Source organism: Lepidochelys olivacea, assembly GCF_965140295.1.
Source record: "Lepidochelys olivacea isolate rLepOli2 genome assembly, chromosome: 1".
NCBI lineage: Eukaryota > Metazoa > Chordata > Testudines > Cheloniidae > Lepidochelys > Lepidochelys olivacea.
In genome coordinates this window covers 102,872,551-102,885,674 of record NC_140411.1, presented here as the reverse complement: position 1 = coordinate 102,885,674, position 13,124 = coordinate 102,872,551, and the positions used below count along the sequence as shown (strand labels likewise).

Below are 13,124 nucleotides of genomic sequence, written 5' to 3'. Positions count from 1 at the left end.
ATACCTTTGTCAGTGTGCAGGCATGTATACACCATGTTCCCAAACAAGCAGATTTCTAGCAAGCTGTGTAACGTATCTCCAGTTCAGTTAAGGTCAAAAAGTAATGTTCACAGGGATACTTCTGGAGGCTAGGCAGATCTTCAGGTATTTTAATATTAATGGTGACAGGGTTGCTGTGTTCCCAGTCAACCAAAAAAATGTAGCTAAAAAGAGTTCCTTGTTGAATACCCCCTAGTTTATCAAACAGAACTTTTTTTCACCTTCCTAGGCTTCCCTAATGTCTATCATAGTCTACATTATTTATTTGCCTTCACAGATAACCTCTTGTCAATACATGAGTTACTCTTCACCACGCTAGGCATTACTCACCTTCTTAACCACCTCTCTGTGCACATCAGTATTAATTCCTGTTCACAGCAACATGCAAACCGTTCTGTGACAGAAAATTAGCAGTAAAGCAAATTTTCTGCAACCCTGATCCAAAAGGCCTTCATAGTTAATGGAAAGACTCCATGTTTTATGTATTACAGCAGTCTTATAAAGGGTTTTTTTGGAATGGAATGGAGTGGAATATATTGTGTTTTGAAGGCAGAAGGTGGTGTTTTTTATTGGGGAAAAAATATTATAGAGTAACCTTCTGAGGTAAACATAACTACATCTTGAGAGAGGCATTCTTAGAAATTTTATGTAACAAAACTTGTGGGTTCCTTTTTAATTTTCATTTTGAATTGCGGTACAAAATCTTTATATATTTTACCCCCAAAAGTACACACCATCTATGTAAAAATCTTAAAAAAGAAAATTTGTATGTATTAGCCTATAGCATGGAAAACAAGAATGTCATTACAGTAAAACTTTGCTAGATTTAATTTGTCTCCTAATGAAAACAAATGAAATAGCAAAATAGCACCAATAAAGATTAATGTGCTACTTAAAGGTCAGTTAGAGCTCTTTAGGCGGAGAAAAAAGAAAGCTAGGTAAGACAATTAAATCTAAAACATGATTCAGAATACAAACCAGTGGTTCAATCCTAGTCCCATTGAAGTCAATAGCAACATTCACATTGACTTCAGTGGGGCTAGGATTTCACCCCAGGAGTAGTTCTGTTGAGTAAAGGTATCGTTTTTACTCAGCCACACTTCAAGGGAGAATTGTATATTAAAAAAATCAACGGTTTCAGGCCAAACTCAATCTACCACTTTCCGGGTAGCCAATATAAAGTACACAGGTTGCGCTTAATATGATCACAGCATCTTAAATCCGTGAGCAAATGTGGTGCTGAATTCTGAACAAGTTGCAAGCTATAGAGAAGCCCTCCTAAGCAGCGGTAATAAAACACCAGTCATGGGAGCGTGTGTTCCTGTTACAAAATAAATAAGTGCGTAGCAGTAGCCTATGCAAATTACACAACAGAAAAAACACATTAGACCCTCATGCAAACAACACATGGTTTACCATGGAAATGATACAGTCACTCCAGGATTCTTAACCTACCTCACTAAAGGAAGAGAGAACTTCCTCATAACATCAGCTTGTGTCCAGACGCAAGACTTCTATTTACCCCATACTGGGGACAAGGCAGCTGTGATACATCCAGCTGGTAGTGTCATTCCGTGACGGAGATGTGCAGAATGTATGGGGTCCATGGGGCATGAGAGACATGTATTTGTTTAGATCGCAAGCTGTTTGGGGCAGGGACTCTCTTTTTATTGTGTGTTGTATTGCACCTAGCACAATGGCGTGCTGGTCCATTACTAGGATTCTGTATGGTACCAATAATAATAATAATTAATAATGAGACAGCTGTGTGTCACCAGCATACTGGTGATATTCTCCCCATGTTGAGAAACTATGTCACTGGAAGGTCTCTCACTGAATGTAGTATTAACAATCATGCATGTTAGCTAATGAAACATTTAATGATTTATATTTTATAGTACCTCATGCAACTCTTTGCATTGAGATTCAGGGTTAACTTCCTCTTAGGTCATTGTATGGGCAAACTATCTGTGGGGATACAGGTGCGTGCTCTCTGCATGAATATATAGCCCAGTGTTCAGTGTTACAAATACATTCTCTTAAGAGCCACATAGTTTTTTTTTTTATTGATACACTGGAATTGTAAAAGATTGTGGATCAAGGCTATTAATATAGAAAGGGAAAAATACCAAGGGAAGCAATGAGCTAAAAAGAATATAATTTTTTTATCAAACGCATGGCTCTGAGCAGTAGGAGGAAACTTTAATAAAAATGCTGCATCATCCTAGATTAATTTCAGACTAGGAATAAGATATATTTTTAACAGGGCACATAGATTAACCATTGGAACAATTTAACTAGAGGTGTAGTGGATTCTTGATCACTTCTTATCTTTAAATCAAGACTGCTTGTCTTTTAAAAAGGTATATTATGGCTCAAACAGAAGTTATGGTCTTGATACAGAAATTGTTGGGTGAGGTTCTTTAGCCTGTGTATGCAGGTCAGATTAAATACATGATCATAAAGGTCCCCTCTGGCCTTAAAATCTGTGAATCTATTAAAATTGATGGATAATATAATCAGACAAACTAATATGATTGTAATTGTATTTTATCTTTTCCTCTCTCTTTGCAGGTGCTTAGGGTAGTTCGACTTATAAAGATTTCTCCTGCTTTGGAGGATTTTGTGTATAAGATATTTGGTCCTGGAAAAAAACTTGGGAGCTTGGTTGTATTCACTGCCAGCCTTTTAATTGTAATGTCAGCAATTAGTTTACAGATGTTCTGCTTTGTGGAAGAACTGGACAGATTTACAACTTTTCCAAGGGTAAGTATAAGAAGGATTGACTACTTCACTAGTTATCTTATTACAGGTCTATCTTTCTGTCTAATCTAGTTTTCATCATGATGAAAGCTTATTACCTTATAGAAGATCAAATAATAGTATGGTCTTTGCTGTGTGGTTCTGTTTTCCTGCAGACCCACAATAGTAAAGAGAAATTTGAGTTGGGCTGTTTTGTTTGTTTGTCTATTGCTGAAGGAAGTCTAAGGTGTACAGATGTAGATATAATGGCACAGCAAAAAGTATGGGTCTAACAATGGTCAAGGATACAATGGAGAGAGCATGCATGTGTGGAATAGTGTATACGTGTGGAATGTTCCACTTGGACATGATATATAACTAGGGTTGGCAGAAATCAATTTTAATGACTTATAATAGTTACAAATATTAATTTTGATTTTTAAGCATTTTTAAAATTTTAATCTATTTAAAATTTTAACAGTTGCGGGAAATTATGGGGGAGGGGCAAGCAATAATTAATGGCGGTAGACGTTGAGGTTCAAAAAGTTAAAGCTTTATAACCACTAAAAAAAAACAAATTGTCAGCATCACATGTCAAAATATATACAGTATATATCCTTAATTCAAACTCTAGTAAGTTCTTCAGCAGCATTTTTCTTACTTTGCCTATCCGCAGAATTTGATTATCAATGGAAGTATTTTTGCCAGTTTATGTATGCAGTGAAATCGACGATTACTGATATTTACCAATAAATAGCTAATACTTCCAAGCTTATATGTACCTTTGGTATTATGAAAAATGGTTGCTCTTGATATGCACAAGAATGTGTATTTTAGGCAAGGTTGTAAAATCTGCCTGCATTGCCAAAGTATGCATCCACCTTTTGGGCATAAATAAATACTGTGGGCATGACATGAAATCAGAATGAAACTCTGAAATTCAGTAGAAATTGTAGCTAATATACTGTTATATTATTTATTATATATTAATATACTGTAAAGTGAAACACACTGTTTTGAATGAAAATACTGCCATTTCTTTAATACTATATTAGACTGAGTGTACATGGATTGGTTCCATTGACACTTTATTGCTTTCAATCATCCTATATTGGTTTCATAGTATATCTGTTTTAGTGAAAGTGCATTGGTTGGAACAATTAAATAGGAATGAATAAGGCAGCCTCAAGAGTCACGCATTTAACAAACAAAATAGTGAAGCAACAATTTCTAATGATCTCCTTTATTACATGTCTGGGATGTTAGCCACCAAAAGTGAGACAAAAAATAGATATGCTAAGGGAAGAAATGTTATGCTACAATTCCAATTCTAGAAAGCCTGGCTAGAAAAAGAGTTAGGAGGGTCATTGCAAATGTAATTAGGTTTCATTTTCAAACACTGGAGAAGGAAGAGAAAACAGAACGCTAGGAGGCAAGTGTATAAAAAAAATAATCAGGCTTCTGCCTAATTGCAGTGATAATGCCACGAGTTATATTGTACTGTCAACTCCAATGTATAGTTTTAGGAGAACCTTTGATAGTAAATTGAAAGTCTGAAACGTCTGTGCACTTGATTTCTAGCATGTGTTTAAGTTTTGAACTACGAAAATGTCAGTGAAAACCCCTAAGAGAATTATAGTTACATAATCAAGGTAAGAGATCCTCACAGCAACTTGCAGATTTTAACTGACGTATTGATCTGTGAAAGCTCAAGTTTAAACAAACATTGTCATGCTCTACCATGCTATTAGTAAACTTTTACATTAATGTGAACATTTTTACCCACATTTATTTTATTAACATATTCATTTTTGGCAAAGGTATGTAGGTACTGAAATATACTGTCCAAAGGAAAAGAGGATATTCCCGTTAATGGATTATTGAGATGCTAAAAGACAGAACAATACGAATTTAATATTTTTCTGCTTGAATTCTCAATTGAATATAAGATGGATTACCAATAGCAGTGTATCAGTGGAAGTCAAATTAAAATGTTTTAAAATACATCTCATATGATAGTTTGACTTAATAGTCTTCAGTTATTCTTTTTCTGAATATTATTCTTTTACTGTATACAAATTCACTAAAGCATGAGGGTTTGGAAAATATAATCGGTAATGTGTGTTTTCCTTTTGTAGTTCTACTGCTTTGGGACCTCTGATGTAATGAATGAAAATTTACTGTTAAGAAAATTGAATTTGGGGTGAAATTTGACCTGTCAATGTCTCTTTAAAGTGTCTCCCTCTTACAAAGGTTGGGGGACTACCGTTAACATAGTAATCTCATTGATTTCAGTAAGATTCTTCAACTGAATGACTACAGAACCAGTCTTGCGGCAAACATACATACAAGTAAACATAAAATTATAAAATTATTCTGTTTAAAGATTCTGGAATGTATTATTTTCAAATTGTGCTTGCAAAAATAGCTTTACTATCAGAGAGGGCAAGCATGACGTTGGGTTCATATATGCAGAGTGTGTTATTATAGATTTATAGGGGCTTGCCCTGATGCAAGAATTAATCTGAAATGGCAGGCACAATTGACATGGTGGGTTTTGCAGTTCCTGAAATGCTGAGGACTGTTACACTTACAAAAAGGATGACAATGTAGGGTAAATTTTGAACCTTAACACTAAAGTCCTTTTGAGACTGAAACAGTAGACTAAAAATAAAATCCGCCCTTAACCATAAATATCCTACAATGAAGCACAGTATGGGTTTTGGAAACAATAGGCCTCCTTCTTTCACTAATGCCTATAAATTGCATGTTTTCACATGGTTGTATGAACAGTCAATAAGCACAAGCTCAGTGTTGCTCTGGTTACAAATTCCAGTGTTCTTTTGATCGGTGCTGCTTCTCAGATGGCCTAACTTCATCTTTATGTCTATACTAAGAGCACAAAATACAGATGTTTACTTTACTGCTATTAACAGATCCATCTTCTTTGTATTTTTAGGAACCATCTCCCCAAATGAATAAAATAGCAAAGTATTCTACAGTGTCTTGTATAGCATTATTGAGCTATATTCTGCTAGAGAGAGAGAGAGAGAGAGAGAGAGAGAGAGCTATATTCTTGGTTTACACACTATACAGTGATCAAAATATTCCATTTGAGCAATATTTTTTAAGTCTAAATTAAGTGAAAGGCCAGACACTACACTGAAAAACAAACCACTGCTGGGAAGTGTTGTTACTGTATCCAAATAGATACTCTGTCACAATTACCTTGATTTGCTTTAAGAGAACGACAAATTAAGACATGAAGAAAGAAAAAACACCATTTCTGTCTTCTCAGCCTGTATGAGCCCTAGAGAGAAAAAAAGGAGCAGCTGAACTATAGGTACAGAGAGCGAGAGATGTTGAAAGATATAAATAAGTTAGGTACCAAACTTCCATTTGTGCCTTTGAACAGCTCTGCTAAGACTGCTTAGAAATTTCAAGGTGAACTACACAGAAAATAGAAGGGATCATTGTAGTTTCATAGTTACCTACACCTCTGAAAGCAGATTGCATTTCTCTGAATCTTGGGGACAAACATTAGCTGCTCCAGTGTGAGTGAAAAGAGGATCAGAATTTAAAAATGGGTCCAAAATAACATAGAAACCCATGGTCAAATCCTGTCCCCATTGAAGTCAATGGCAAAACATCCATTGACTTTAGTATGATCAGGATTTCACTCCTGGGGCTGAGGCTGAAAGAGGCTCAGCTAGAGACACATTAGTTCCACACAATCATAAAAAAACTTTTTTGTTAGTTCTTAAATGATGAATTGTTTACTCTTTAGAGCCATTACTATGTAATACCTATTGAGGTGTTTTTACAGGCTGACCTTTCTTATCATGGTATGTTACTGAATTCTTCTTGGGTATGTAGCAGGGTGGAAGAGGAGAGTGGTAGGGGAGAGAGAGCAAGCATTTATACAACAGTGGTCCTAAATCCTCATTTTAGATTTTAGTGGGACTGCTCATGAGGAAGGCCAGTAGGATTCGGCCCATGATACTTTGCATACAAGCATACTTATTGAACAAGTGCTCTGTAAGTGAACCTTAGATTTTGTAAAACTACACATTTCCCCCCTTTATCTATAGTCATTTGTGGGGCATTATCTGTTTAATGGATGGACAAAAAAATCAGAATTGTCACTTTGACTCACACATTTCATATAACATGCCCTATTTGCAGATCTTCCACTTCATACAAATGCAGTTTGACGACCATCATCAAAACAGCTAATTAAGTAATGGGGCATAAAGACTCATAGAAACTGACAGTCTTTTCCATAACATGAATTAATTCCGAAGTCCTCCATTTGCATAAATCTCTAAGTCTCATTTTCACAGCTGTTAGTTCTGTCAGCTAGATAGTTGCATTTCATTTTAACATAAATGGTTAGAAATGTACCTTTCAACTAAAAATATCTTTTTCTGAAAGGAAGATTGCTGGGTACAAAACACAAAATCATTATTCACTGCCATATTATTTTCTTTAAGCTAATGTTTTTCCAATATAGGGAACTTTAATAATATGAGGAAAGATTTAAATTTATTTAAAGGATATCATTAGAACTAACCACATTATATATTACAATTTTAAATGGAAGGCTAAGTTTTCATCACATTGAAAGGGTACTTTTCAACTTAAAAAATAAATTTATGTAGATTTTACAGAGAAAACGTGCAGTAATATATTAAAGATATCTATACACCTTGAAGCAAATAATTAAAATAGAAGTTTCCCATTTAAAAAAGAGATTAAATAATAATAAGTAATTCAGATATAATTAATAAAGGCTAAACTGGTTCAACAATCATTAGTCACACACACAGAGGTTGTGAGCCAGAAGTAAATGAGAATAACTTTAATGTAGTATCCCTCACTTTTTGCTTCAGTGGGGTGGGGTGGCCACATCAGATTAGTAGGATATAGCCACCTCTGTGTCCCAGGCCAGCTTTAGGGAAAATGGCACCCTGGGAGAACTTGTATTTTGGTGCCCTTTCTTTGGTTTTAAGTACAGATACACAGTACGATCACACACGTTGAGTTTACTGGGGAAGCTTTTAAGTTACAGTAGGGACTGTGTGCATCTACAGCAGAGACTGCTGCAAATGGCACAGGCAGCCCGTACGCTCAGCACTGGCTCAGTGTAGCCCCTGAGCCTCTGGCACCAGCAGCGAGAATGCCAGACTGGCAACCGTATGAAGCACTAGGGGGATGGCAGCGCTGCCAGGCACAAACTGAAACACAGCACAGCACACACCCGGCACTGCGTGTATTTCCCTGATCCTACCTAGGGATCCCCACTGACTCTGCTCCTCAACATCTTCCAATTTCAGATGCCGCTATGTACCCCTAGGAGCGCTCGCCACTAACCTGGGCACACCCTGTCCTCCCCTGCTCCAAGGCCATTTGGGGCTGCTGAACAGCTACATTGGCAGGTGGGCTGCACCAGGCAGCCCAGGGTGAGTGCAGGGAGTGAGACGCCAGGCAGAAGCAGCTCTCCTCCTGGTGCTCTCCTCACATCCTTCCCAGCACAAACCAGCACATGGCACAGCCCTGGCCCCAGCCCACCCTGCAGGGCACTCCCCCGGGCCCACTGGGGCTCCCGCAGCTCACCCCCAGAGCAGACCTTCCCAACCTGCAAATTGCAACAACACCCCCCACATCTTCAGCTTCTCCCCCAGCTGGAAGCCAACCCAACCCACCTGCCCCCTCTGCCAATCTGGGACACTGCTCGGGCCAACAAGCCCTACAAATTGAGAGCGGAGCCTGGCCAGTGGGCGCAAGCCTCTGACCCTGACTGGGCACTGGCACCCTCTTAACCATGGTGCCCCCTGACCAGGGCGGCACCCTGGACAGTTGCCCATATCACCCACCCATAAGTCTGGCCCTGCTGCATCCTGAGAAGATCAGGGGGCAGTGGTAGAGATACTTAACCCTCCCAGTTCCAAATAGCGGTGGGCAGGGGGAAGGTGACACTGGGCAGAGGTTTGGCCATTGTCTTCCTTCCCCCTCTTATACCACTGGTTATCTCAGAGGAGGCTGAACAGCTTGACTAGTTCACCTACCCACTCCCTGTCAATAAAAGGCCCCTCCTGGGTGGAGGTTGCCAGCTTGTTACTGCGGCTGATAACTGGGCCTATGTATTTGTCCAAAGTGTGAGCTCAGCTGTAAAAAGTAAGTGAAAGCTCATAAAGTGTCATAAATGTTGACGCGAAAAGTTGCAAAAGAGAGACAAACTGAATTAGTACAAACAAAAAGGCCTCCTGATATAATTCAATGACTGTATTAAGGTTATTCCTGATAAACAGAATCATAGAATCATAGAATATCAGGGTTGGAAGGGACCCCAGAAGGTCATCTAGTCCAACCCCCTGCTCAAAGCAGGACCAATTCCCAGTTAAATCATCCCAGCCAGGGCTTTGTCAAGCCTGACCTTAAAAACCTCTAAGGAAGGAGATTCTACCACCTCCCTAGGTAACGCATTCCAGTGTTTCACCACCCTCTTAGTGAAAAAGTTTTTCCTAATATCCAATCTAAACCTCCCCCACTGCAACTTGAGACCATTACTCCTCGTTCTGTCATCTGCTACCATTGAGAACAGTCTAGAGCCATCCTCTTTGGAACCCCCTTTCAGGTAGTTGAAAGCAGCTATCAAATCCCCCCTCATTCTTCTCTTCTGCAGGCTAAACAATCCCAGCTCCCTCAGCCTCTCCTCATAACTCATGTGTTCCAGTCCCCTAATCATTTTTGTTGCCCTTCGCTGGACTCTCTCCAATTTATCCACATCCTTCTTGAAGTGTGGGGCCCAAAACTGGACACAGTACTCCAGATGAGGCCTCACCAATGTCGAATAGAGGGGAACGATCACGTCCCTCGATCTGCTCGCTATGCCCCTACTTATACATCCCAAAATGCCATTGGCCTTCTTGGCAACAAGGGCACACTGCTGACTCATATCCAGCTTCTCGTCCACTGTCACCCCTAGGTCCTTTTCCGCAGAACTGCTGCCTAGCCATTCGGTCCCTAGTCTGTAGCTGTGCATTGGGTTCTTCCGTCCTAAGTGCAGGACCCTGCACTTATCCTTATTGAACCTCATCAGATTCCTTTTGGCCCAATCTTCCAATTGGTCTAGGTCCTTCTGTATCCTATCCCTCCCCTCCAGCGTATCTACCACTCCTCCCAGTTTAGTATCATCCGCAAATTTGCTGAGAGTGCAATCCACACCATCCTCCAGATCATTTATGAAGATATTGAATAAAACCGGCCCCAGGACCGACCCTTGGGGCACTCCACTTGATACCGGCTGCCAACTAGACATGGAGCCATTGATCACTACCCGTTGAGCCCAACAATTTAGCCAGCTTTCTACCCACCTTATAGTGCATTCATCCAGCCCATACTTCCTTAACTTGCTGACAAGAATACTATGGGAGACCGTGTCAAAAGCTTTGCTAAAGTCAAGAAACAATACATCCACTGCTTTCCCTTCATCCACAGAACCAGTAATCTCATCATAAAAGGCGATTAGATTAGTCAGGCATGACCTTCCCTTGGTGAATCCATGCTGGCTGTTCCTGATCACTTTCCTCTCATGCAAGTGCTTCAGGATTGATTCTTTGAGGACCTGCTCCATGATTTTTCCAGGGACTGAGGTGAGGCTGACTGGCAGAACAGTAAGGGATCAGAAATCAGTAAACCAAAATTAGCATGTTGGAAATTAGGCCTAATTGGTGGACAAAATAATGAGGGAGGGGGTTGTTCCATCCATCACTCCCTTCTGCAGTCCCCACAAAAAGCCACCATCATGGCAGCAACCCACACCATCTCTCAGATACTGGACCTGCGTCCTAATCCTGAGAGATGTCCTACCAGACCAGGCAAGAGAGAGGGAACCCATGTCATCACCACCTCCAATGGCTCCAGCTAAATCCGAACCACTATCTGAGATGTGAGACTTTGTCTCCCTCCCGCTACCCCAACATGTCCTGTTTTCTTCCCAACCTTATTTTTAACTCTTCTCTCTCTCTCTCTCTCTCTCTCTTTTTTTTTTTCTTTCTGTCTAATAAAGGTCTGGCTTAGCTGGCCAAGACTGCATACTCTCTATCACTACAGTCAGCCTATGACCAGAGAGGCAGCTAAATGAAATGCCCTAAACAGCCCAGTGCTGGTGCAAGTTTGCCACGTCTCAGACTGGCTGATAAAACCATGTCCTGTGCCTATGTTTTTTCAACAGCGAGCTTGCGAGTGAGAGTTAAAGCCAGAGACAGAAGCTGCATTTTCTATCTTTACTATTCTTTTCTGTTCTGTCTGGTGTATGCTTATATTGTTTTGTCTTTTAGGAAATAAAATCAGACTTTAACAACAGCAACAATGACAGCTGCAGCCCATCTCAACTAACTTCTTCATTTCCCAAAAAGGACAGTTATTACCATCTTAAAAGACTGTCAGACAAGTGGGTTTTTCCTTCTAAAAACTCTGTCCAGCTAAAGGAAAGGGAACAAGGGATATTATTAAAATTAAAGCCCTATTTAATACTTTACCTATTTTTCCTTGTATTCTGTTAAAAGGTTAAAATGATTTTTAATGGTATGTTTGCCATGTTACTAAGCAGGCTGAGGTCTCTGTATAGCAAACCCTGAACCTTGTTTAAACTGTTAAATGTTGGTCAGTGACTGGGTTATGTTAAAACCTTTGACTCTTTGGGCCCATATATTCCATCTAAATTAATGCGGTTGCACCTTCATTCCAGTGGCTAAGATTCTGACAGATGGACTGGATCCTTTAATTGGTTTACAGACTCTTGTTTGTGGACAGCTATCCTCCCTGTTTCCTGGTTTCTGGATATAAGTTAGCCATCTTCCCACAAATTAAGCCCTGTTGGTTATGTTTATTGATAACGTTGCAACCTGCTACTTAAATGCATCCATTGTTGGTGGGGTCTTTCTCATCCGAAAACTCTGATTTATCCCAGGTGCTCCTCTGCTTTGCTTCTCATAGGAAGTTGGTACTTTCAGTTTGAACCAGCCCTGAAGGCTTGCTTGGTGTGTGATTCAACTCTGAAAAGTACTGTGTAAAACTGGCACCATCTTACTTAACAGATAGGTTTAATAGTTTTATTCAGAGTTGTATGTGCTTACTCTAGTGACACAACTATGTGTTTACTACTTCTTACTCCAGTTAGCACTGCAAAACTATAACAGAAATGAGAAATTTAGCTGGATTTCAGTCAGCTGAATCTGCACAAGCTCCCTGAGGGCAGTAGGAACGTAGAGGTGTCTGAGGACATAATCTGAAGACATTTGAGCTGTGAAACCTTTATTACTAGTCATGAGGTACAGAGAAGAAAAATCTCAGCCTGACTCTCAGAACCCATGTTGAGTTGGCAGAGCTGTCAGTTCGAGAAATTACTTTACTTAAAAAACTAAGCAGTGTTGATATGGAAGTCACTGAGTGTCAAACTTGGAACACCACAGCACCACAATTACCATTTTTGCCATTAGGTTTGAGCATAGCACTGTGTTTTAACTTGATGCTCCTTCAAGGACATAAAAATCCCACAATATTTCAACTTGCATTTATGAAACACCATTCTGCAGGAACATGGGTTGATTACATTCATGTGAAGGGCTTTTCTGGTGGTGGTTCTCAAGGAATCCAACAAGAAATGCTTTGTGAGTACTATTGCCTGTGCTGGCTAGGCACAATGAACATAGATTAAATATCTCTACATCACAACAAGCTGTTGAATCGAGCAACCATAATGGCAAGCGACATCATGAGCTTCTCATTTCAGTTTCTCACATACTTTGTTTTTGTGTTCTATACTTCACTAAAATCTTACCTTAGACCATTGCTGCTTACCTGGAAAGAAAGTCAGTCTTGATATTAGACAACAGTGAAAAAGGAAAAGAAGCAGTTTAATAGACAGTTTGGTCACAGCCAAAGATTCGAACTCGCAAGATCTGGAGATTTTTTTAGATACATTAATTAAACTTCGTTTACAGGAGCATAGTACTTGACCAGTCTTTGCTTCTGTCTGTGGCGCTCCTATGGTATTGGTTGAAAAACATACAGTGCTTGCTGCAATCGTAACCAAAACATTTTCTCTTGAATGGTATCCGTGGTAATTTGTCTTTTCCTGTGCTGAACAAAATAGTAGGACACCAGAAAGAGCTACCAGCTAAAGAATTTTCTCACATATTCGGACAGATTCTGATCTATGCTGTGGTCTCTTTGTCCTGCACCACCAGCATAAAGCTGCCCTGCACCTGGCTTAGTTAGCCATGGGAAGATTAACCCAGTGGAGGGGAGCTGCTGGTGGTATAGAGCTGACCAGGATA

At 39.7% G+C, this 13,124-nt stretch overlaps 1 protein-coding gene across 4 annotated transcripts in view; it reads left to right on the top strand.

The window, feature by feature from the left end:
* Positions 1–13,124, top strand: part of NALCN (sodium leak channel, non-selective) — a 342,791-nt gene that overhangs the window by 212,176 nt on the left and 117,491 nt on the right. For all 4 annotated transcript variants that reach the window (XM_084629335.1, XM_084629334.1, XM_084629337.1 and 1 more), the window contains one exon: positions 2,614–2,805. In XM_084629335.1, coding sequence (XP_084485461.1) covers positions 2,614–2,805 — 192 coding nt within the window. The remainder of the gene's footprint in view (positions 1–2,613; positions 2,806–13,124) is intronic.